This window comes from Pseudonaja textilis, chromosome 9 (assembly GCF_049901715.1).
Source record: "Pseudonaja textilis isolate UNSWEBS1 chromosome 9, rPseTex1.2, whole genome shotgun sequence".
NCBI classification, from domain to species: Eukaryota; Metazoa; Chordata; class Lepidosauria; order Squamata; family Elapidae; genus Pseudonaja; species Pseudonaja textilis.
The window spans coordinates 1,159,011-1,182,774 of NC_141998.1; the positions used below are offsets into that span (position 1 = coordinate 1,159,011).

General features: G+C 45.2%; 1 protein-coding gene across 1 annotated transcript; it reads right to left on the bottom strand.

The window, feature by feature from the left end:
* Positions 1-23,491, bottom strand: ARHGAP25 (Rho GTPase activating protein 25). The gene is made up of 11 exons (XM_026715166.2): positions 22,967-23,491; positions 16,086-16,285; positions 10,711-10,798; positions 9,805-9,924; positions 8,722-8,929; positions 6,705-6,837; positions 5,674-5,747; positions 5,120-5,241; positions 3,360-3,562; positions 1,896-2,512; positions 1-449 (listed from the first exon to the last, which is right to left on the bottom strand). The coding sequence occupies exons 1-11, from the start codon at positions 23,025-23,027 to the stop codon at positions 227-229; spliced, it is 2,049 nt and encodes a 682-aa protein (XP_026570951.1). The 5' UTR covers positions 23,028-23,491; the 3' UTR covers positions 1-226.
* Positions 23,492-23,764: the final 273 nt, after the last annotated feature.

Genomic DNA, 23,764 nt, shown 5'->3' on the forward strand with positions numbered 1-23,764 from the left:
TGGAGGCAGGTAGCAAGTTTACTTATTCAAAGACACTTTTGTATTTTGTTTTTATCATTTACAGATAGAATTAAAATCCCTCACTTGGAAAAAGTATTATCCTGTACACAGAGCCATTAGAATCAACCCTCTCGAGAGAAGGGAATCTAGTCTTGGCAAACCCACCAGGGGTTCTCTACTGACTTACTAACAAGTGTATGTACAACAGTCCTTTGACAGAGAGGAATCACAGCTGGTTTGCACACTCTGTCCTCTGCTCAGTTCTTGTGGGCACCTGGCCTGTGGGCTCCGAGGAGTCTTCGTGGGGTTGGTTCTGCTCGCGGACCTTCCTGGGACGTTGAAGGTTCTGGAGCTCCGACTCCAGCGCTGCAGACTTAGCCTTTTCTTCTTCAATCTCTTTCTTAAGCCTCACCACTTTGGTCCAGACTTCAAAGTTTTCCTTCTCAAGGCTGCAAAAGGAAGACCAAGTTGTATCAAGCCACGATTCAAAGGGGTGAGTCCCATACTACCGTAGGGTGGGTAGGAAGGAGGCAGAACATCTGGGGCCGCCACCAACCCGGGGTTTGGTTGACCTAAAAGTTTAGGTTTACATGGTAAGGAAGCAGAGAGCTTGGCTGACAGAACATCACCTCCTGGGTTTTGCACCCAGATGGCATCAATGACTCTCAAGTGGCTTTGCGCAAACGGTGACTCATCCCTGACAATACGCATGAAATGCACAGCCAAACAGGCCACCCAAATCTCTGATTTTCAGGGCATCCATTTTTGCTGCCTCTGCAAAATTGAATATATTTTCTTACACTCCTGTTTAATATCACGCTCCCACATAGTGCACACACACATACACACATGCACACCGGTGGTGGGATTCCATTTTTCTTTTACTACCTGTCCTGTGGGCATGGCAGGGGGAGGTTACTGCAAATCTCCTTTCCCTTCCCACCCCACTAACCTGCTTTCCAGCTCTGTTTTCCTGTGCAGGGCAACCAAAGAAGACCCAGCCAAACAGCTGGGACTCAGGAGGTGGAGAATAGATGGGGTTGGCGGGGCCAGTCAGAGGTGGGATTGGCTGGTTCTCCCAACTACTCAAAATTTCTGCTACCGGTTCTCCAGAACCGGTCGGAACCTGCTAAATAGCACCACTGATGCACCCACACCCAGTGAAATGAATGACATCTCTCTTACACTGCATTAGAGGTCACTGAATTATCTAGTTCACACATAATGTTAAAGTGGAATGTTCAACATGGTTTGTTGAACATGCCCACGGTGGCTTGATTTTACATTATAACGAATGTGGAGTTGCGGGTTCTGCTAAGCTGAAACCAAACCACATTCTGGTTTTTGCATGACGTGTGAACCAAAATTCTCTCTGAATTCTACATGGGTCCTGGCCATTTCTTCAGAGAAGTGACCACATTGGTGACACTGATCAGCCAGGCTTAGTTTGCCACGCAAATCAAGGCTTCCTTCGGTGCCGAAACAAGCAGCAATTCACTACAATCTCTGTCCAAAGTTGCAACCTGGGTTTGGTTGAACATAGAATATCCCAAACGCAGGCACCTTGCCAATGAGTTGGACTACAGCTCCCATCATTCCTAGCCAGCACAGCCCATGCACACAATGGGGAAGGATGCAATAAGCCACTTTTAGTAGCAGCTTCTTACCAATCTCTAAAGAGATGCATGAATGACCAGTTGGCTGGAACGGGATGATAGACTTGGAAGGGCCCTGAAATCCAAGGGCTACTGTAATCCAAATTAAGACCCTGCCCCCAAATGTCTGTCCTCCTTTCAGCATAATGTCATTAAACGAATGATGGTAACCTGAGGGCTACCTGTAGAGTTAGTTGGTTGGAGAGAGAAATGGAATCAACCAAGGCGTTTGCACATTACCTTCTAATTTGCTCCTCATAGCTATTTTTCTGTGCCATCATGTCCTTCTTCAACTCCGCAATCATCTTCCTAAGCAGTCCAGGGTCTTCTGGATACACGTTGTCCTCCTCAAACGAGAGCTCCAGAATTGTGGAACCATTTTCTTTAGCCCCGGGAGGGTCATTCACTTGTAAACACGTCCCAAAATCATCTCCCAGTTGGCTTGAAGAACTGTGGTCCGCCTCACTTGGGGCACCCTGCTCCAAAGCGCAGAGGCTGCTGGAGTCGGAGGGCTGTGCGAAGCTGAACAGTTTAGAAATTCCCTGAGACAAAGTCCTCCTGTGACCTCTTGAGGGAGAATGAGGACTGGGCTGGACCATGGATGATGATGATGAAGAAGAAGAAGAAGATGAGGACGATGACCAAAAGTTGCTACTGAAAATATCACTTCTGTCCATGTTTTTGTGCCCCCTGTTGGAAGAAAAGCTCTCCACGCATTTCCTGTTTGGCACCGTCTGTGTCCTCTTTCGCATGGCCTGCGTCTCCAGACCGTCCCTAGACTGAGGTTCTACTTGATCTTCTGCTGAGGGAGCCGAACCGTCACTTAATTTGGAGTTGGAAGCTTCGAGATCATCTTTCTGGAAGTAAAAGCAGGAATGTTGGAGAATACTGGCCAATTGGACACAACCAAGCAGCTCTGCTGAATTCCATGCCCCAATTTAACACGCGGGGGGCCTTACCTCACCCCTCCCCCATCTGTCTGTTCCACCTGACTGACAGTTTGGAGAGGGAGGATAACTTTTATTTTTAACTAGCTCGAGACTTGTGGTTTGCTACGAAACTATGTGGTCAGGCTTCATTTCGGGGGAAAGACAACTAGCTTAAATGACTTTAAGCTGCTTTAGAAGAACCCAAAGGCCACATCAAGAGAATGTGGCATTAAAACATTTTTTTTTTCCTCCAGACCTGTCCATGGAAATTTATACGGGAATAGCTCTCTTTTGTATTTTGTTATTTTGCAACAGTCATTAAAAACATATTTATTTATTTAGGTTTTATTTGCAGGCAGGATGTCAGGGGCAGTAGTTCGAATGCCGTCTTTAAGTTTTCATGCTTGAAGCTGTTATTAAAATAGTCATTTAATTTCACTGTTCTTGGTTTTGCTAGCTTCCTTGAGCGCCCCCTGTAGGCCAAACAAGGGAACTGAAATATCAGAAATAAGCGGTTTTTAATTTGTACACAATTTCAATACGGGCACAACAATTGGGGTTTTCGCTTGCATGGGCAGGGGCACTCATGGGTCCTTCCACGACTCGGAGGTCTCCAAACTTGGCCGCTTTAAGACTTGTGGACTTCGACCCCCAGAATTCTCCCAGAATTCTCCTGTGTGCTTGTGGAGTTGAAGTCCACAAGTCTTAAAGTGGCCAAGGTTGGGCCACTTGCTCCAGGCGAACCCCAGGATTAATAAGCCCAGTAGGCACTCACAATTTGCAACAGGCTCCTGTTGTCCCTCCGGGTCATGGATGGCCTCTGGACAGCATCCCAACCGACGGAGCTTCGAAGCACTGGAGCTTTCTTGGAGCCGCTTTCGGAGGGAGGCGGAGAAGGCTGTGGGTCTTTGGCCCCTGGGAAGAGCTTCTTGTGGTCGCTGATCATTGTCGTCATCACTTTCTGAATCTGCGGGGTCCCTGCAAGGAAAGCACAACCGGCATCGCTTTTAACACACTGTAGGAAGTTAGCACTCACCCCACTCCTAGAAAAATGAAATATCCCAGGAAATATTAAATAGGCAGAATATTTCCCCTAAAAAGAGTAGAAACTCAAAGAGGCAGAAACACACACACACACACCTTTGCTAATGAACCATTACTCTGGCCTAGGCCGGTCTATTTTACATAACAAAGATCTACTCCAGAGAGAGCCATGATAGGAATTGCCCAAAGCCCTTTCGCTACATCATCATCCAGCAAAGGCTCAACCAAGCCTGGGACTCAGGACAGCCTACAGAGTTGCCCCTGCGTGGCCCCATGGGAGTCGGACCACCAATCAGAATACAAGCTCCAATTCAAATCCCAACAGAGGGTATATAAGGGACTCCCAGCATCTCAGTCCTTCCTTCTTTTTCTTCACCTTGAAGCATGCGATCCCCCTTTTCACTTTGGAGCTCCAAGCCAAGGGGGCCCGTCCACCATTGAACCATCTTTCTAAACAACCTCCATGTTTTCAGTGTCTTTCTTCCCCGCTTGGAACTGAATCCAGAAGGATCATTTTTCCAACAATACAACAGAGAGTAAATGGAAGTGTCAACTAGCCCCAAACACTTTAACCTCAGACTGTCTCCCGTGGACCTCGTCCCATTCCTAGGAGGTCTGTAAAGGGCGTCCATAAGTGCACCACCATGCCTACCATCCCTGTCTTAATGTTCCCCTTTTATTCATATCTATCTCATGTATTAATAATCAGGTTTTTACATACATATATATATATGTATGTATGTATGTATGTATGTATGTATGTTTTCTGAGGTTCTCGCGGGTATCACTCTGAGAAGCACAGAGCCGAAGACAGAAGCCTGAAGATGATGAATGAGACTTCATCGAAACGTTGCCTAGATATTTCCAATCTTACGTGGGAGAAAACCCGAACAACCAAAGATCCACATATATATATATATATATATAATCAAATGGATGCTTGACAAAATAAATCAATCAATAAAAAAGAGATTCACAGCTTTGTTCCCATAACCAGGTTATTGGGAACTGGGAGCAATTCCTCGGGCCGGTCTGGAGAAATTGGCTATGGAAGGAGATCTCCCAAAGGTTGATTGTGAAACCAAAAGTTCTTTGTGGTCTTTGAGGATCCAAAATGATACGTTCGAAACAAAATTTTCCCCTTAAGGAATAATGCAGTGAGTCACAAGGCAACCAACACATTTAGTTTGTGTGTTGAATACTAAACAAACAACAAGTACCAGGACAAAACTTACATATCAAAATGTGCTGAGTACCAAATTCGGCGAGTTTCAAACTCCCGCTGCATTAATATTCCTCCCTTTGGTTTCCTAGTTTGATCTACCTCAAAGGGTTGACAGAGAGGGCCTTGAACATGAATTATAGACAGGCACATCTGGAGATCTCCAGGTACAGGACAAGCCATTGACAGCAATCTTACAAACATCTGGCCCCTTCGAGACCCACAATGGAGTCAAAAATCCTTGTGCAAGGAGCGGGTCCCAGTTTCACCTCTCATAATAGTCACTGGATCTTCTATCTGGGGACGGATGAGGTTCACCCCGAATACGGTTGCCAGGTTCTCCACACTCATCTTGTTGGTGTCAGAACTCTGCTGGACCTCATGCAGAAACCTGTTGGAATTGAAACCAAGAGTCCAAATCAGTCATCGCTCAGCTGTCCGTAAGTGTTGTAGTTCGCCCCACGTCCCCCCACGCCTCCTGCGCATGTGTACACAATCCCCCCTGCCCCCTTACCTGCACTGTGTCTCACAGCGGATTTTCGGCCAGTTTGAGGGTTTGAGGCATTTTTCGGCCTCCCAGAGGCTTGAAAAAAGCCTCTGCCGGCCGAATAATAGGCCCGTTTTGTCACTTCCAGTATTATAGGAAGTGACAAAACGGGCCTATTATTTGGCCTGCAAAGCCTGCAGAGGCTTTTTTCAAGCCTCCGGGAGGCCGAAAAACACCTCAGACCCGCCGAAAAATATGGTGCTACCAGTTAAAAATCACATTTCTTAAGATCAGCACTCTGGTTGAAAACAGCCAAGTGTTGAAAGAAGAACCTACCGGCAGATGTAGCTCAGAAGGTTATAGTTGTCCGGGGGTAAATGTGCCAACTGCTTCACTAGCTGTGGGTAACCCTAGAAGAATACAAGGAGGGTTTTAATTCAAGGATCATGTAATCCACCTTTTGCAAAGTTCTAAAAAGCAAAGTCACTTAACAACCGTGTTACAAACTTAAGAACTGCAAGAGATTTACCCAACAACTCTGGCAAGAAAGACCATAAATAGGGCAAAACTCATTTCGCAACTGCTGTTATGGTCCGCCGGTGGAGCTGGCGGCAGTCTCGGACAGGGAGGAGGTTGGGGAGGAATATGGGCCAGATTTGGAGGCTGAGGAAGGCTCGGATGAGGGCTCTGCATCGGAGGCAGAGATGGGGCCAGGGCCGTCTGACAGTTATCAGCTGCCTTCGGAGTTGGAGATCAGTGAGGAAGAAGAACAGCTGGAGCCTGTTCCCAGTGTGCACATGTGCAGAGCTGCCAGGAGAAGGGAACATTTAAGGAACAAGGCTCGACTCAGGAGTAAAGGCTCAGGTGGACGGTGAATGGCCCCTCCCAGAGGTAATAAAGAGGAGTGAAAGGAGAGTGGGGTTTGCAGGAGACAATTAGTTCAATTCATTAGGGTGAAGATCTGTTCCTGACTCCTTGCCAAGTAATTGTTGCTACAACGTGGCGTTTGGAGGATATCGGCCTGGCAACTCTCCAAGCCTGATAAAGGTCTGTAGTTGTGAAATCTCATGAAAGACTGTTGGCCGAGACCTTTGCTGGAAAGGAATTCCCTTTAAACAAAATAAAAGGGGTTTTACCGGGACGGGGAGTTGGCTTCATGGTCTCGGGAAGGTCTAGGTCAAGAGCGCCACTTTACTTAAGTTACTGGAGTTCCACCTGTGGCCAAGCTAGGGTAGTAGGGAGATGGACTTCGGCCTCTCTCTCGGACCCCGTGGTGGGGGATCTCATGATATGACGAGAGTGGGAGGAGCCACTTCAGGAGAGAATCTTCCACAGTCTTGCAAGAAGTATCTGTGATTGTAATTTACCTTGCCTTTGTCAGAAGTTAGAAGCTGCCCACACAGGAGGAAATCCTCATACTGGCTCCAAGGAATGACCGGCTCAGGGAGTTCTCGCAGGTAAAGTTTAAACAAAGAAGCCACCGTGTGCACATCCGTGTCTCTGTAAACACATAAATACATAAATAAAGGGAGGATGAGCCAGACGTCGCCGGAGGTAGACTTTCATCTACAGGTCTTAGACTTCGACTTAGGAGCATGATTGAACCCAAACTTTCTGTGAGTAAGTGAGACATTTGTTCAGTCAGCTTGGTCCCATTTTATAACCTTTCTTTTCACCGTTGTTAAGGGAATCACTGCAGTTGTTAGTAACATGGTGGTTTATGGAGGTTCTCAGTCCTCCAGGTCTCCTGGTTATTCCAAAGGTGCTTATTTTTTCAGGAGGCAACTGGACTTTCTGTTTTTTTTCCTTTTGAAGACATTTTGCTTCTCATCCAAGAAGCTTCTTTGGCTCTGACTGGATACAGGGAAAGGGAAGGATTTATACTCCTTGCAGCCAGCTGGTCATTGGCGTCTTTTTAGAGGGTCGTTGAGGCCGCTTGGAGGTTTACCTGTGTCCTGTTAACTGTTGCATCTAAAATCGATCCTCCTTGCAGACAGCTGGTCCTTTTTAGATGCAACAGTTAGATTCAACAGTTTTTAGATGCAACAGTTAACAGGACACAGATATTTATTTATTTATATTTATTTGATTTGTCAATTGCTTACAAGATAATAGGTATAAGTATATACATAGTTATGAATACATGAAATGGGTACATATAAGAAAAATAAAAGAAACAATAGGACAGGGATGATAGGCACATTGGTGTGCTTATGCAGGCCTCTACAGACCTCTTAGGAAAGGGGTGAGGTCAATAGTAGACAGTCTAAGGGTAAAGTTTTTGGGGTTTGGGGAAGAAACTACAGAGTCAGGTAGAGTATTCCAGACATTGACCTCTCTGTTGCTGAAGTCGTATTTCCTGCATCAAGTTTGGTACGGTTAACCTTGAGTTTGTATCTATTGTGCGCTCTTGTGTTGTTATGGTTGAAGCTGAAGTATTCATTGACAGGTAGGACATTGCAATGTATGATTTTATATACTATATTTAGATCGGACCAAAGGTGGCTAGTTCTAGGTTTTCTAAGTCTAGAATTTCAAGTCTGGTGGCATAAGGTATTCTGTAACGAGTAGAGGAGTGGAGAACTCTTCCTGTGAAATATTTCTGGACTTTCTCAACTGTGCTAATATCAGATACGTAAGGTGGGTTCCAGACTGATGAGCTGTATTCGAGTATTGGTCTAGCAAATGTTCTGTATGCTCTAGTTAGTAGTGTGATATTACCGGAGAAAAAGCTACGTAGGATTAGGTTAACAACTCTTAATGCCTTTTTGGCTATGTAGTTACAGTGGGCTCTAGCATTGAGTTCATTAGAGATGAATACTCCAAGGTCCTTGACAAAGCTTGGATCATCAACAAGACTATTCAGCTTGTATTTTATTTTCAGATTTTTTTTGCCAATATGTAAGACAGAGCATTTATGTGTTGAGCTTTGAAGTTGCCATTTGTTTGACCACTCTGATACATAGTCAAGATCTTTTTGAAGGGTAGCAGTATTGTCTGTGGTATTGAACAGCTTGAAACCTCCAAGTGGCCTCAACGACACTCTAAAAGGATGCAAATGACCAGCTGCCTGCAAGGAATATAAATATTTCCACTCCCCACTATCCAGAGCTGAAGAAGCTTCTTGGATGAGAAGCAAAATGTCTTCAAAAGAAAAATCAGAACGTTCACTTGCCTCTTGAAGAAAAAAGCACCTTTGGGTCTGAAGGTTGATTGGCTAAAGGGAACTTCCAGCCCAGCCTTTCCCACCTGGGCCCCCTCCAAGTTGAAATGGATTTAGCAGCCTTGGCAATGTTGACCGGGGAATTCTGGGGACTGGAGGCTTCCTGGTTGTGGAAGCCTCACCAGACGTAAGACTGGAAACTTGAGGAAAGGGCCACCTACGGGTCAAAGGAGGGTCTCTCGCCAGCATCAAACGCATCCCGCAGTTTCTTCACCAAATTGTCTTGGCCAGGCAGTCGGAAAACGCCCTCTTCGTCCAGGCCTTTCATCCTGATGAAGTCTGCACACTTCTCCACCAAGATAGGAACCAGGTGCTGCCCAAATCGCTGTTCGTACATCATGGTGTCCCCCAGCTGTTGTCCAAAGACCACTGGAGGGAAGGAAGAGAGAAGGGAAGAAAAGGGAGGGAAGGAAGAAAAGAAGGAAGGAAGAAAGGAAGGAAGAAAGGGGAGGGAAGGAAGAAAAGAAGGAAGGAAGGAAGGAAGGAAGGGAGGGAGGGAGGGAAAGAGGGAAGGAAAGAGGGAGGAAGAAGAAAAGAGAGGGAGGGAGGAAAAGATGGAAAGGAGGGAGGGAAGGAAGGAGGGAAGGGAAGATTTTTGAAATGTTTTTTCAATTCTGCAGACCAAATTCTTATATGAGGCCCTGTTAAGAATTTCAAATTTCAATTATACTAATAGTAAAATAATAAAAGCATATTGTAAGCTGCCCAGAGCCATTATATCAGTGAGATGGATAGCGTCAATAATTAATAAATAACTAAATAAAATAAAAAGTTAAACATCAAATGTTGGAATCCTCTCGTCCGTCTTTGTGCCAGGAAACCAGCCGGACTCTCCCTGACGGGGGCTGTCCAGTCTCTTCTGACAATACTCCAGAAGTGGAGAACCGACTGTTCTACAACTGGACATATGGACCTAAATAACTCCTGTCTTTAAAGTTTACAGGAGGGTCAGCACAGAGCTCTTTTTAACCAGGTCCTGCTAATTTTATGCAAGGAGACACATTTCGGAAAAACTGCGCACCCAACACCTCAAGAGAGACGCTGTACTGCAAAGATGCCTCTGCAATCCTAAACGTTTGCATGAGAAGATCCTAACTTCCAACATTGCCCTTAAATTCATCCCAGGAAATTCTTGCCTTCAATGCCTGTCCTGGCAATCCGTTCTCTGAGCTCTCCAGCTGGGGTGGATATTATGGACCCAGAGGTTCTTTGGGTGGACCCTGTATAATTCTGGCTCTACTTACCTCCTAATGGGGAGCCAACTACTCTTCGGAGTAGCTTGACCCACTCCTCCATGTCAGCTTGAGAATTTGCCATCAGCACAAAGGAGTCTGGCCCAGTTCGAGTTTGCTCTCCTGGACACCCTGTAAGCAGGGTGGGGGTTGCAATAGTTAAACAAACCACAACAAGCTGTATTACGCAAATACACACAATTATAGTTTGCTGACTTATGCACAAAGGACAGGAGTCATATTTCACTGTTTTGTGGTCAGAAGAAGGGGAAGGGCTAGGTCAGCTCTCCTGCTCAGCCCAGTTTCCGTATCCATGCAAACAGATTTAGATTAACAGAGTTGGAAGGCTTCTTGGAGGACATCTAGTCCAACCCCTGACCCACCCAAGCAGGAGACCCTACACCATTTCTGACTGTCCAGTCTCTTCTTGAAAGCTTCCAGTGATGAAACTCCCACAACTTCTGAAGGCAACTTCTGTTCCATTGGTTGGTTGTTCTCACTATCAGAAAAATTTTACCTTATTCCCACGTTGAATCTCTCCTTCATCAGTTTCCATCCATTATTCCTTGTCTGGCTTTCAGGAAAATAGCTTGACCGCCCCCCTCCTCTCTGTGGCAGCCCCTCAAATATTGGAAGGCTGCTCTCCTGTTTCCCCTGGTCCTTCTCTTCCCTAGACTAGCCAGGCTCAGCTCCTGCAAGCGTTCTTCATATGTTTTAGCCTCCAGTCCCCTCATCATCCTGGTTGCTCTTCTCTGCACTCTTTCTAGAGTCTCAACATCTTTTTTTTATAATGTGGTGACCAAAACCGGATGCAGTACTCTAGGTGTGGCCTTACTAAGTAATTACGGTTTATCAAAGCACGTATTTGGTATTCCATCTGGACTCGCTCAAACTGTAATTCAGTTCCCTGTTACTGACCTGGAATGATTTCAAAGATAAATTTTCCAGCTTCCTCGGACCCAGAAGCCACTTCTCTGATGGTGCAGCCTTGAAGTTGTAAGGAACCCTGAAGCCAAACAATTGCACAACAAGATCAAAAACACAACCCCCCTCTATTCTTTCATCCGACCACGATCTTCGTTTTATAAAATAATTATATTACATACACAATGCAACAGTAAACATTTCATAATTCACATTCCTCTAAAATGCACAAGAGTATAGTGTATTAAATCCATTTTTAAAATGGTTAATATGCTACAAATCAATCTAGCAACATACATAGGATCAGATTTGGGGGGGACCACTAGAATCACCCACTTCAATGTACAAGAAACTATTGACAGCTGCGGTTTTCGAACTGCAAAGTTTAAGATGGCTGGACTTCAATTTCCAGAATTCCAAGTCTGAAAGACACCGATTTACACCATCTAAGAGATGTGGCTTTCCATCTTCTTAGACCCCTCTGAGATGGAGAACCCACGACCTCTGTCGATGGACTACTCCCTCTTGGTCAGGTCTTCCTGACAGAAAGTCTTTCCTTATACTCAGATGACATCTAGATAGCTGCAATCTGTGCTCCTTATTTCTGACTCTAGATTCTGTGGCCGTAGGAAAACAAATAAAATCTTGGGTCCCAATTAAACGCTCACACCTTCAAAACCTCAGTGACTTCCGCTGCCTCATTCCACATCCATCCAAACTGATCTGAGTTTATAGTCTAGTGCTTGATGAACGTTTTCTTTCACAAAACCCAAAATAAATATTTCCAGGACTGGAGCAGGCTAATTAAAAGCAGCCAATAAAATAATAATAATAACAACAATAATAACAACAACAACACAGGGCTGCCTACAGAGGAGAAAATGAAGGATTGGCAGCGGGATAGTTTTTAGGCAAGACGTGTGACTGGATTTGTGATGTCCACTCTCCAGCACATGAAGGGATGTCCCATGGAAGAAAATCAAGACAACGCTGTGTATCCATGTGAGCATGTAACCATCTGGACATTGCAAGCATTTGGGGTAGACACAAGATCCTTCATGTCTTAGAAATAAGGCCCACGCCAAACAGGCAGGGATATCCACCTGTTGGACCAGTCTTTGCAGATCTCTTTTTCTATCTCTTATATCTTTTCGGGCGTAGGAATAAACTGGGGGTCTGAATCAATTCTGACTAACATGGATTCCAAGCTGTAAGAAAAATCCAGTTTGGTTCACAAATGCAGAATTGGAGTGGATGCATTCAGAGGCAGGGCAAACTGAACAAGATCTCTAATCGAGCCCACAGCTTAAAAAAAAATGCTAGCTTATTCCATCGCTAGTGAAACCCCAAGATTCTTCTGGTGGCGGGGGGAAGAAAAGGAGGCTGCTCACCTCCGGCCGGCAGGGGTGAGATTCTTCCGGTTCAAACCGGTTCTATAGAACTGGTTGTTATGATTCTGCACAGTTTGGAGAACTAGCCAATCATGTCCCTGGCTGGCTCCTCCCCTCTCCGCCTGCCCCTCCCCACCCAGTCAGTTCTTATTGTGCATGGGCAACATCGCGCACATGCCAGATATCGCTGACTGCATTCTCCCTCGGCCAGTCGCTCCTTAAGATAATTTTTCCCCCTCCCAACGATCAGCTGTTCCTATGATCAGCTGTGCTGGGATTCCCCTCGATGTCTTACTGCTTTGACCAGGAGGCTTCCCTGAGGCCCAGAAGAAGAAGAAGGAGGAGGAGGAGGAGGAGGAGGAGGAGGAGGAGGAGGAGGAGAAGAAGAAGAAAAAGAAAAAGAAGAAGAAGAAGAAGAAGAAGAAGAAGAAGAAGAAGAAGAAGAAGAAGAAGAAGAAGAAGAAGAAGAAGAAGAAGAAGAAGAAGAAGAAGAAGACGACATGCCCACCCAAGTTACATGGCCAGGGCCACAGAACCTGTTGTTAAAAAATTTGAATCCTACCCCTGCAGGCCAGTCATGGGGCCAAGCTAGGAAGGCGCCTTGTGCCTTGAGAGAGCTCAAGTTCCTTGCAAGCTCTGGTGCTTTTGATCCTAGGTGGACCAGAACAGGAGGGTAAGCAACATGGGTTGATCTACTCTGGCTGTTGGAAACCAGAAGCAGGCAGGGCTGGGTGGCAGAGCTGAGCAGCTAGACTGCCGTGGCAAGGGAAGACGTGGGCAAACTTCTGAGAAGGGAAATTTGCAGACAGGAAGCAAATTGAGAGGGAGGGGGACGAAGAACAGGATGTCATCCCCCACCCTGGGTGAGAAGGTGCCAACTGTCTGAGCAGGCTCTGTTCTTCCAACACTTGGTTGCTCTCCCGAGACAAGAGCTGAACACGCGTAGGCCCGGGGAGTAAGGATGGCGTCAAGGAAGAGCAGCTTTTGAGAAGGGTTCTGGAATTGGGACCCTGCCACCCACTCAGAAGAGTTGGAGGGCATTAGAGAAGAGGGAAAAAAAATAAAGATCAGATTAGGACTGTCCTGCTAGATTCCAATCGAGTTGATCTAATGGTGCAAAATAGCATTTAGGCAAAGATCTAGATTCCTCGGGAGGCAGCAAAGAGTTAGAGATTTCTGTTTCTCTTTGGGACTATCTAGATAGGGGCAAGAGATTTTTGCAGCCCAGAGATGACAACCACAAAGATGCCAACTTGGTCCTCCTTCTCCCCAGAAGGGAACTTTTACCAAGATTTCAGAAAAGGTGCCATTTATTGGAATTGTTCATGGAATGAAATAAAGTTACGGGTGCAATTTTTTAAAAAACAACAACAATAACTTATACAGCGCCACTTAAGCTGCCCTGAGATTTAAGGCCAAATTTTAGCTATTGTACCATTGCAATTTGGCACTGTATTTGCAAAGAGCCCGGGAGCTGTAAGGAAGGGGGAAAAAAACAGTTCAGGAGCTGCACCCAACGAGGCTGTCCGTTCCTCCTACTTATCTAGCAGTTGAAATATTACACACCGCCAGCTAGAACATTTAGAATGAATTGGGAGGTTCTGTCCACCGATTGAGTCTTTCTGAAGGACCTGGGATAGGTAGATGTTGTCATTTAATAACATTAAAATATTGCAGGATGTCAGCTCTTCCCAGTCAAGTTGCCTTTTGCAACTGAGTCGTGGTGATTTGGTCATGTCACAATGGTGCTCAAGAAGTTTTGGAATTGCACACAAAATGCTTACGATGATGATGATGGTTGATCACTCGATATTTAGACTGGATTTGGCCATTTTATCCAACGAGCCCTTCCCAAATCCCTGGGATAGGCAGGTGCTGTTGTTTGAAAGGATTAAAGGTATATTTCTGCAATCTTCCTGAAATTTCTGCTACTTTTCAAACTATTCTTTTTCTCCCCAAAAGGAAAAAGATCCGCTTAGAAAGAAAAAAAATCCAGGTTGTTTCAGATGGAAATACTCCGTGTGGAGGAAGCCTTAAATTTCAGGAATAGCTTGAAAATATTTTACTGGGGCTGTATTACAATGATTTATAAGGACTAATCTTTCTATAAATTCTATCACAATTCCACTTGAATGCATTTTCATGTCATTCTGTGAAGCAGAGAAGATGGGAAGGGAGCCAGCACTTAAACCCCTATATAATTTACAAAGGTTTTCAAACCATCACATTTATTTTCAATTTTATTGTTATCATTTGAAACTGAGGACAAAAATACAACAAATCTCTAAGTTGTTGAACAGAGGGGAAGGCTGACTCTCCATTGAAATGATGGATATTTTATTGACTCAATGATGCATTTATTTGTAAATGAAAATCAGTGTTAAATTTGCCAATTATTACCAGAATTGCATCGGCAGAACTCACAGGTCCAAGCATAATATTCCAATAAACTTATTTGAAGCTATTAAATGACACTTATGGATCTCTGGGCTGCTTCATCCCATCTGTCAATAATGGGCCTCATTGATCATATCACCCCAGCTTGGGGAAGAGGGTCTATTAAATTTAATATGTATGTATCAGAGGTGGCATCCAGCAGGTTCTGGCCAGTTCTGGCTGAATTGGTTGACAGAGGTGGGCCAAACCTAGAATCAAGCAGCACCATGGAGGACATCAACCGAGAATGGATGGTGTGATCATGAATTTAAGTTCCGAAAATCGAACTAAATATTGCACCCTGGGTGCAAGGCAGAGGAGAAACTCTGAAACCTTGTCTTAGATGAATCACCCTCTACAAAGCTCTTCCTTTCACCAGAAGTTGCATCCAGGAAATACAAACCATAAGACAACTTTGTCAAGGCTGATCCGAAGGCTTCTGAAACATGATTTCTTCAACTCTCTCCAGAATTGGAGCAAGAGCAAAGTGCCTCAAAAGCTCTCAGAACTAGAACAGAGCCATCATGCTCGTTCCTTGCATTCTTTCCTTCCCAATTCCTTAAAACCACCCTCTAGTCATTTGGCATTGTGCAATGCTAAAAACCAGCAACCCTTCACTGGTTCAGATTTCAAGCTGAACTGAAGAGAAGCAGAAATGAAGTTGGAGGTTGCAATTCAACCGCTAGTCTTCTTCTGGCTCAGGAGAACTGCACTGGCCTCGTTGGCACCAACTCAGAAAGCTCAACCTGCCCAAAAGGAGCTGCTGATCCAGTTCTACAGAGGAATTATTGAGTCTGTCATCTGCACCTCTATAACTGTCTGGTTTGGTTCTGCAACCCAACAAGACAGACACGGACTTCAGAGAGTAATTAGGACTGCAGAAAAAACAATTACTATCAACTTGCCTTCAATTGAGGACCTGTATATCCTGCACAAGTCAAAAAGAGGGCTGTGAAAATATTTACAGACCCCTCACATCCTGGACATAAACTGTTTCAATTCCTTCCCTCAAAACGAAGCTATAGAGCATTACACACCAGAACTAGACACAAGGGCAGTTTTTTTTTCCTGAATGCCATCACTCTGCTAAACAAATAATTCCCACAACACTGTCCAACTATTTACAAAGTCTGCACTATATGTTACTATTAATCTTCTCACCACTCCTTATCACCCATCCCCTCCCACTTGTGACTGTATGACTGTAACTTTGTCGCTTGAATCCTTACGATTTATACTGACTGTTTCCTAGTAGGATTTGATGGCTTATTTGTACCCTATGATTATCATTAAGTCTTGCACCTTATGATTCTAGACTCTTGAATCTTTTATGTACACCGAGAGCATTTGCACCAAGACAAATTCCTTGTGTGTCCAATCACACTTGGCCAATAAAAAAAAGAATTCCAATTCTCCTCTTTTGTAAGGCCACAGAAGATAGAAAGTGCCTTTCTACGCACGTCAGTGGCTCCAAACCCTTCCCCCGCCATCAGCCTTCTGATCACTCCAGCAGCATAAACCTGCAGCCAGAGCCCTCCCTACCTGGGGCTTCAGATCTTCCTCTTCCTTGTAATAAAGCAGGTGTTGTCCCTTCAGCACGAAGTACCTCTGCTGCCAGTTCTTGACGATGGAGCGCTGCTTCTTCAGCCAGCCGGTCTTCAAGGGGCGCTCCAGAGGGTTGGGGGCCTGAAGCCAAGTGCTGGAGCCTTTTGCATCAACAGCCATCATGCTCTGCGAGCGAACTAGGGAAGAGAAGACAAATTTGTGAGCCCAGGAGAACGAACACCGCTGGAGGAACAAGCAAGAGGACAGTCAAGGCAGGCTCTCTGCCCCCAAAGCACGCGAGGCTTCCTTGATAGGGAAATCTCTCATTTGGGTCTCCCGAACCGGACCCAGAGAGCAAAGCTGGGTTTTTTTTTTGCTTTGCTAAGCCCACGCCTGGGGCAAGGAGTTTGCTGGAAAGGAAGCTATTTCTCTGAGTGGACTTCCTTTTTCCTGTGTAGGCGGTAAGCTTTACAAATAAGAACATTTAGAGAGAGAGAGAGAGAGAGAGAGACAGAGAAAACTTTCCAAGGCATCTTTTTTTCATCATTAAAGCTGCAGAACAGGGGTCCCCAAACTTGGCCACTTTAAGACACGAGGGCTTCAACTCCCAGAATTCTCCAGCCAGCTATGTTGGAGTCGACCAGTCTTAAAGTGGCCCAGTTTGGAGACCTCTGCTACAGAGGAACCCATGGGACTCTTGTCTGAGTGGAGGACATGTTGTGTGGGTGGAGTGAGTCCCCCAAAACATGCCTCCATTGTTCTTGCTGAATTTGTAAGCTGTCCTCGAGGAAAAGACAGGATTCTTCACCTATTTTGGGTCTTATACGCTGCCTGGTTAGATGTCAAAGAGAGCAGTAGATGCGCAGCTCGGTGAAAATGCACCTGGGACAACAAGATAGAAGTCCTCCAAGAGCAAAAATCTAAACTGCAAAGAAACAGAAGGAAGAGACAAACAAGCGGCCTCAAGGGGCCATGGGTGGGAAGTGTTATTCGTCCCCACCGGAAAGTCGTTTTTAGTCAGGGTGGGTGTTCAGGGTGTTCAAGAAAGGGAAGGGCTTGGGACCTTCCAACTTTTGCAAAACCTCATAATAAAAGGTCTTGCAAGGGACACGGTGGCTCAGAAGCTAAGACGCTGAGTTTGTTGATCAGAAAAGGTCGGGAGTTTGGCGGTTCAAATCCCTAGCACTGCGTAACAGAGTGAGCTCCCATTACTTGTCCCAGCTTCTGCCAACCGAGCAGTTTGAAGACATGTGAAGAATGCAAGTAGAAAAATAGGGGCCCCTTTGGTGGGAAGGGAGCAGTGTTCTGTGCTCCTTCGAAGGCGTTCAGTCCTGCCGGCCACAAGACCACGGAGATGTCTTCGGACAGTGCTGGCTCTTCGGCTTTGTAATGGAGATGAGCAGCACTCCCTAGAGCTGGAAACGACTAACACAGATGTGCAAGGATATCTTTACCTACTAGAGCAGAAGGCATGTGGCTCATGTCTGAACTGTTGAGGGTCTTCATGTCCTTGGATTGCCAAGAGCAGCAAGAACACGAGAAAGTTCTCAGGGCTAGTTGTTTGTTGCTTGCAATGGAGGTCTTCTGTCGATCCCATCCCTTTCCTAAGTTCTTCGTAAATGATTAGGGCCTTCATAGAACCTGAAATCAGCTTGGGAGGTCAGCATCGTGGCTACTCCCAGAGTCCACAGAAGAGTTATCGGCAAGGGAATTCCAGAGTCCCTCATCCTAGCCAACTTTGAATTCATGGATAAAATGAAAATCTACTTGTTGCCATTTCTACAACCTTCCAAAAGTCTGATTAGAGAGCTCCGTTAGCGCCTGAATTTGATTGTCAAGAGAGGGACATGAAGAACAGCCGCTTTTCTCTTGCGCCATTTTAATCTATCATATCATTTTGTTTTTCTTATTATTGTACTGCTCATTCATGGCGAGGCAAGTTATGCGGCTCAGGCACAAGGCCTTTGCTTTCCTTACGGTAACCGAAGCATCACACTCTCTACATTTTCTGAAAGTGGGTGAGTTAGATTAGATTAACAAGCATTAAGGCACCTTGATTTAGAGGGATTAAAAGTTCAACATATAGACTTGAAACCAGAGATATTTTTATTGGGAATTTTACCTGATATATATAGTAAAGATTTAAAATATTTGATTGTAAATGTATTAGCAGCGGCTAGGATTGTATTTGCTAAAAATTGAAAAAATGAGAAAATACCATTACAGGAGGAAATTATGAAGAAAATACTGGAATGTGCTGAAATGAGTAGATTGACCTTTGAAATCAGAGAACAAGAAGATAAACAATTTTATAAAATTTGGGACCTTTTCTATCAATGGTTAGATAATAAAATACAATAATAGAATACCTAGAATTTTAGAAAATAATGTATATATAAAGATGTATTTCTTTTTGTTTGTTTGTTTATCACATCTATAAAATGTTTTCAGGATAGATTTGGGAGGATTATATGAATTGTTATAAAATAAACCAAGTAAATTATAGTTATCTCGCAAAGTATGAATGAATAAAATTATAGCCAAATAATTGTTTAATAGCGATACCAGGGTATTCAATTTTTGATTGATAATATGAGTTATCATGCAATGTAACTGTAATTGAAGATTATGAAATGGATGCGCAAAAAATTTGTAAACCAACCGACACGCTGCTTGTACATCTATGAAAGAAAGCTGGATGTTTTTATGTTTTGTTTGTTTCTGTTTGTCTTTAAAAACCAATGAAACTTGTTTTTTTTTTTTAAAAAAAAAGTTCAACAGAAGAAAGGTTTTAATTTTTGCCACTGTCTGCTGCCGTCAAGGAACTTCTGGAGGACTTCTGGTTTCTTCACTTTCGACCCAAGAGAGGCCTCCCCAGTCAACACAGCCAACACAACCCATTTTTAATCCCACTGGTAGATTTGCCATCTGGGGTTGTCTCTCAACTGCCACCCACTCCCAAGAAAGGTAACCTTTGTATTTTGCTCCTTGACTTTCTCTCTCTCTAGAGACAGGCAGACAAACTGGTTGCAAAGAGGAGACAAAGTGGAAACGAAACTTCTGGTGGAGTAGAACAGCTCGGAACGTCTTCAGCTGATTTGCTTGGAGGGAGAATGTTGGCCCCATACCTGCCCATTTCAACTCCAGCTTAGTTCAGTTCTGATCCACCCACCAACCCACCCACAAAAAAAACCCCTTCTGGAAACTTTTCCCAAACAGAGGAATGCTGAGGAAAATCCTAAAGAAATCTAGAATTTGTTCCCCAGTGCTCTCTGCTGGCTGCTGATGGGTGAGGCAGGAGGAACTGGAGGGTGTGAAGTTAAAGAAAAAAGCATTCGCCTCTTTCCACTTTGATTCCTCTTGAGGGGGTGAGTGCAAGCTAACGTGCTTCTTGAAAATGGGGACCACCAGCGTCAGAGGATGAAAAAAAGCGGCAGCATCCCAGCTCTGCACTCTCAGCAAGTTCTACACGGAAATCTCCAAGGAGTTCAAGAACAGAATAGAATAGAAGCTGGACGGGATCTTGGAGGTTTCTAGTCCAGCCCCTTGCTCCAACAGGAGAGTCCAGCTCCCCAGTTTTCTCAGGACAAAGCTTAGCCTCCTTTCCCCCATTCTAGAGGTCTCACCCTTGCAAACCGTGACCCCGAATCACTCAAGACTATCAAAGCAGAGGAACAAACAACAACAATAATAATAATTCTCTTTTGAAAGAGTGGGAACCTTTTACTGTATAGACTTTTTGTTACCGAATTGATGATTTATAGATTCGGAGATTTGGAGACTAAAAAGGATTAAAGAAAGAGGGGAAAGAGTTAAGTTGTTAAGTTGTAAAAAGAAGGGAAAATATCAAAATCCTATTCTTTCTTTCATTTCTCCTCCTCTTCCTCCTGTCTTCTCTTCTCTTCTCTTCTCCTCCTCTTCTTCTTCTTCTTCTTCTTCTCCTCCTCCTCCTCCTCCTCCCTCCTCCTCCCTCCTCCTCCTCCTCCTCCTCCTCCTCCTCCTCCTCCTCCTCCTCCTTTCTTCCTTCTCCTTCTTCTTTCTTCTTCTTCTTCTTCTTCTCCTCTTCCTTCCTTCTTCTTCCTCCTCTTCTCCTCTTCTTCTTCTTCTTCTTCTTCTTCTTTCTTCCCTCCCTCCTCCTCCTCCTCCTCCTCCTCCCTCCCTCCCTCCCTCCCTCCTTTGGTTCTTTCCTTGCACAAATAAGTTTCATTTCACTACCAAACTCATCAGTAGGCTAGCACTGATGATATTATCTAAGTAATGAAACATCTGCAAGAAAAGCTCAGAAACCACCCAGAATCTCACAGTCCTTTCCCCTCCTCCTCTCTGCAAACAAAAGCAGAAGAGATGTAGCTGCATCACATGCAAAAGAAGAATCAGAGACTTCTGGCTGTTGTTTTATGTTCCAGAAATAGCATTGGTTTTCCTTTCACTTTTAACCTGCGAAAATCTGTTAACACTGATTTCAAGTTTTATGACTGGAAGAGGAGTTGAAGAACCCAAAATACCCATGTTGAAAGGGCCTGAACATGTAGAGCTACATTGCATTTTGATTTCCCTATCCTGATGTAGAAAGACGAAGGAAATCCAAGAAAGACTCCAGTCGTTGCCTTGGGTGTTTAAAAACTTTAAGCCGGGGACTTAAAATCCAGACAAGCAGCCACTTTTGATTTAAGGAAGGACAATATTCTTCTTTCTACGTAGATTTGTTTTCCTAGTACAAGGGTCTTCAAACTTGGCAAGTTTAAGAGTTGTAGACTTCAACTCCCAGAATTCCTGAGCTAATACAACTGGACGAGGAATTCTGGGAGTTGAAGTCCACCAGTCTTAAAGCTGCCAAGTTGAAGACCCTTGTCCTAGAAGTTCATTGCCTTTCAAAATGGTAGCCTAAAACAGGAGGTCTCCAACCTTGGCCACTTTAAAACTTTGGATTTCAGCTCCCAGAATTCCTCAGCCAGCAGCTGGCTGAGGAACTCTGGGAGTTGAAGTCCACAAGTCTTAAATTGGCCAAGGTTGGAGACCCCTGACTTAGATGACCCTTCTGGTCTCTTCCAACTCTATCATTCATGGCTGGCTGAGGAACTCTGGGAGTTGAAGTCCACAAGTCTTAAAGTTGCCAAGGTTGGAGACCCCTGACTTGGATGACCCTTCTGGTCTCTTCCAACTCTATCATTCATGGCTGGCTGAGGAACTCTGGGAGTTGAAGTCCACAAGTGTTAAAGTGGCCAAGGTTGGAGACCCCTGACTTAGATGACCCTTCTGGTCTCTTCCAACTCTATCATTCATGGCTAGCTGAGGAACTCTGGGAGTTGAAGTCCACAAGTGTTAAAGTGGCCAAGGTTGGAGACCCCTGACTTAGATGACCCTTCTGGTCTCTTCCAACTCTATCATTCATGGCTCGCTGAGGAACTCTGGGAGTTGAAGTCCACAAGTCTTAAAGTGGCCAAGGTTGGAGATCCCCTAGTCTAAAACAGCACTAATCTACAACTTGACAGGTTAGCATTCTCCTAGAGAAAGCTATTACATAAAAACTCCCAACCCCATTAAAGTGGAGGAATTTGCAAGTGTGGGAAAATCCAACTTTTCTGACAGTATAAAAATCTTCATTTAGAAAAAAAAGAAAAAAGAACAAGGAGAGCAAAAGGCCTCAAAATAGTAAATTAAAGATAAAATAGGTTTCTTCCGTAAATGACGGGGAGAAAGGCTGCCCTGGAGGGGGAGAAGAAATGAAAATGGGAGAAGGGAAATTGGTAAGAAAAGGGAAGGTGTCGGAGAACAGTAAGTCAACAATGGTTGACCGTGGAACCACTAACTTCTTCAGAAGGTTCTTGGAAACAGAGCAGATCCCTTCCTGCCAGGCTCAGGACCAGTGAGCTAAAATGCCTCTCAAATGACAAAGTGCTCATGAAAATTAGGATCAGATCCTGTTTAAGGGCTGGTGCTGAAACCGAGTCCAAGCAGGGATCCTTGGGGAAAGCAACGGATAAGATCCGTTGCTGATAGAACCCGTTTCCTGCTGCATCCTGCGCTGCGTCCCTTTTCTTGAAGCCTCGTGGGGGAATGACACCAGAAGGCGTTGAGGGCCAGAGAGTCTGGCTTGTCTGCTCAAAGCAAAGAATGCACCCTCCAAATGGAGATTTTGCAGGCGCAACTAGAAACCCTGATTCAACAGAGACGCTACGGCACAAATGGGTGATCCACCAGAACCTTCCTCCGCCAACCAAGATTGCCCTCCTATTTCAATACACCTTCCCTTCTTGGACGCCACCTGAGAAAGTGATTGAAAAGAAGGGAATGGATGCAGTCAACCTTGTGGAGGTTCCTTCTTGGCGAAAATAATAATAATAGTGACACTGATGATGGGCTTGGAAGGGCCAGCCAAGCTCTGTCCTCTGGCTGTTAGAAAAACAGAAGTGGAGGAGGAGGAAATGGCTTCTTCCAGCTTGTGAGGATGGAACCCTGGAGCCCCTGTAAAAGCCAAAAGCCAGAGCAAGATCTTGCAAGGAAAGAAAATCCACCTGCCTGCAAGGCAGAAGAACGGTGCTCCAACTGGGCGATGGATTTAAATCAGTGCCCTAACACGGCCTATCACTAGAGACAGATCTTTGTCTCCAGGGGCAACATTTGCCTAGGGCTGGGCGGGGGGCTGGTCCTCAGCAGAACACTTTCAAAACTCAAACCAACCCCGAGACCCGCCAAGAGACAGGCTAAGGAAGGAGGAGAGGGTTTAAACCTCTACGCAGCCCGGAAAAGGAGCAACTCCACATTTCCACAGCCTTTACACGGTGCCCCCAGCCCCTCCCCGGAGGACAAAATCTTAGGGCTACTATTGACTCCTCCTTGACTCATTTTTTAAAAAAAAGAAAAGAAAAAGAGAGTACCTATTTTGGATATTTCCTTCTTCAGATGGAAATCCCAGTGACGAGGAAATTTGAGAGACATCCCAGCCCTGGGTGTCAGGTTTGCCTCCACACAGGGGGCCTGTAAGGTGGGTCCTTTTTCCCTGCTCCAAATTGTGAGGCCGCGGAGAGAGGTGGTTCAACTGACGGCTGAGCTTCCTTGAGAGAAACAGAGTCTCGTTGGGTTTGCCAACAACTTCCGCCTACCCAGCGTGGGACCTTCTGCAACACACAAGATAGTTCTCTCTCTCTCTCGCACGCGCGCTCGCTCGCTTTCTTGTGGTGCAAAGTCAGCTCGCTCCCTTTCCAGGTGGTTCAGCCTCAGCCCATTTGACAGCCCAGAAGAACCTGGTCAGCCCTTCGTCCTTGGCAGGTCCTTCTCGGTTGCCTTTAGCTCCATGTTCTCCAGAGCGTTCCTCTGCCAAACCAGACGTGCCAGGCAAAGCACCCGCCCTGGGTGGCTGAACACATGGCTGCTGCTGCTGTCTCACCAGCATTGAGGAAGTGAGCCTTCTGTGGGCGAAGCTGGTGGACTAAAACCGGGGAGGGGAGTGAGGGAGTGAGGAAAGAACAGCTAGGAAGCTTTCGGGAGTGTTTCGTCTGCTCGATATCAGCCCACAAGGTTGGAAAATGACTAAAAGGCAGTGATGCACTTGGTCTAGGTCACGGGTGTCCAACCTTTCAGATTTGTGGGCTTGAACTCCCAGAAGTTCCTACCCAGCATGGTTGAAGTCTTACAAAGGTTGGAGAACCCTGACCTACGTCAAGTTGCCACCACCT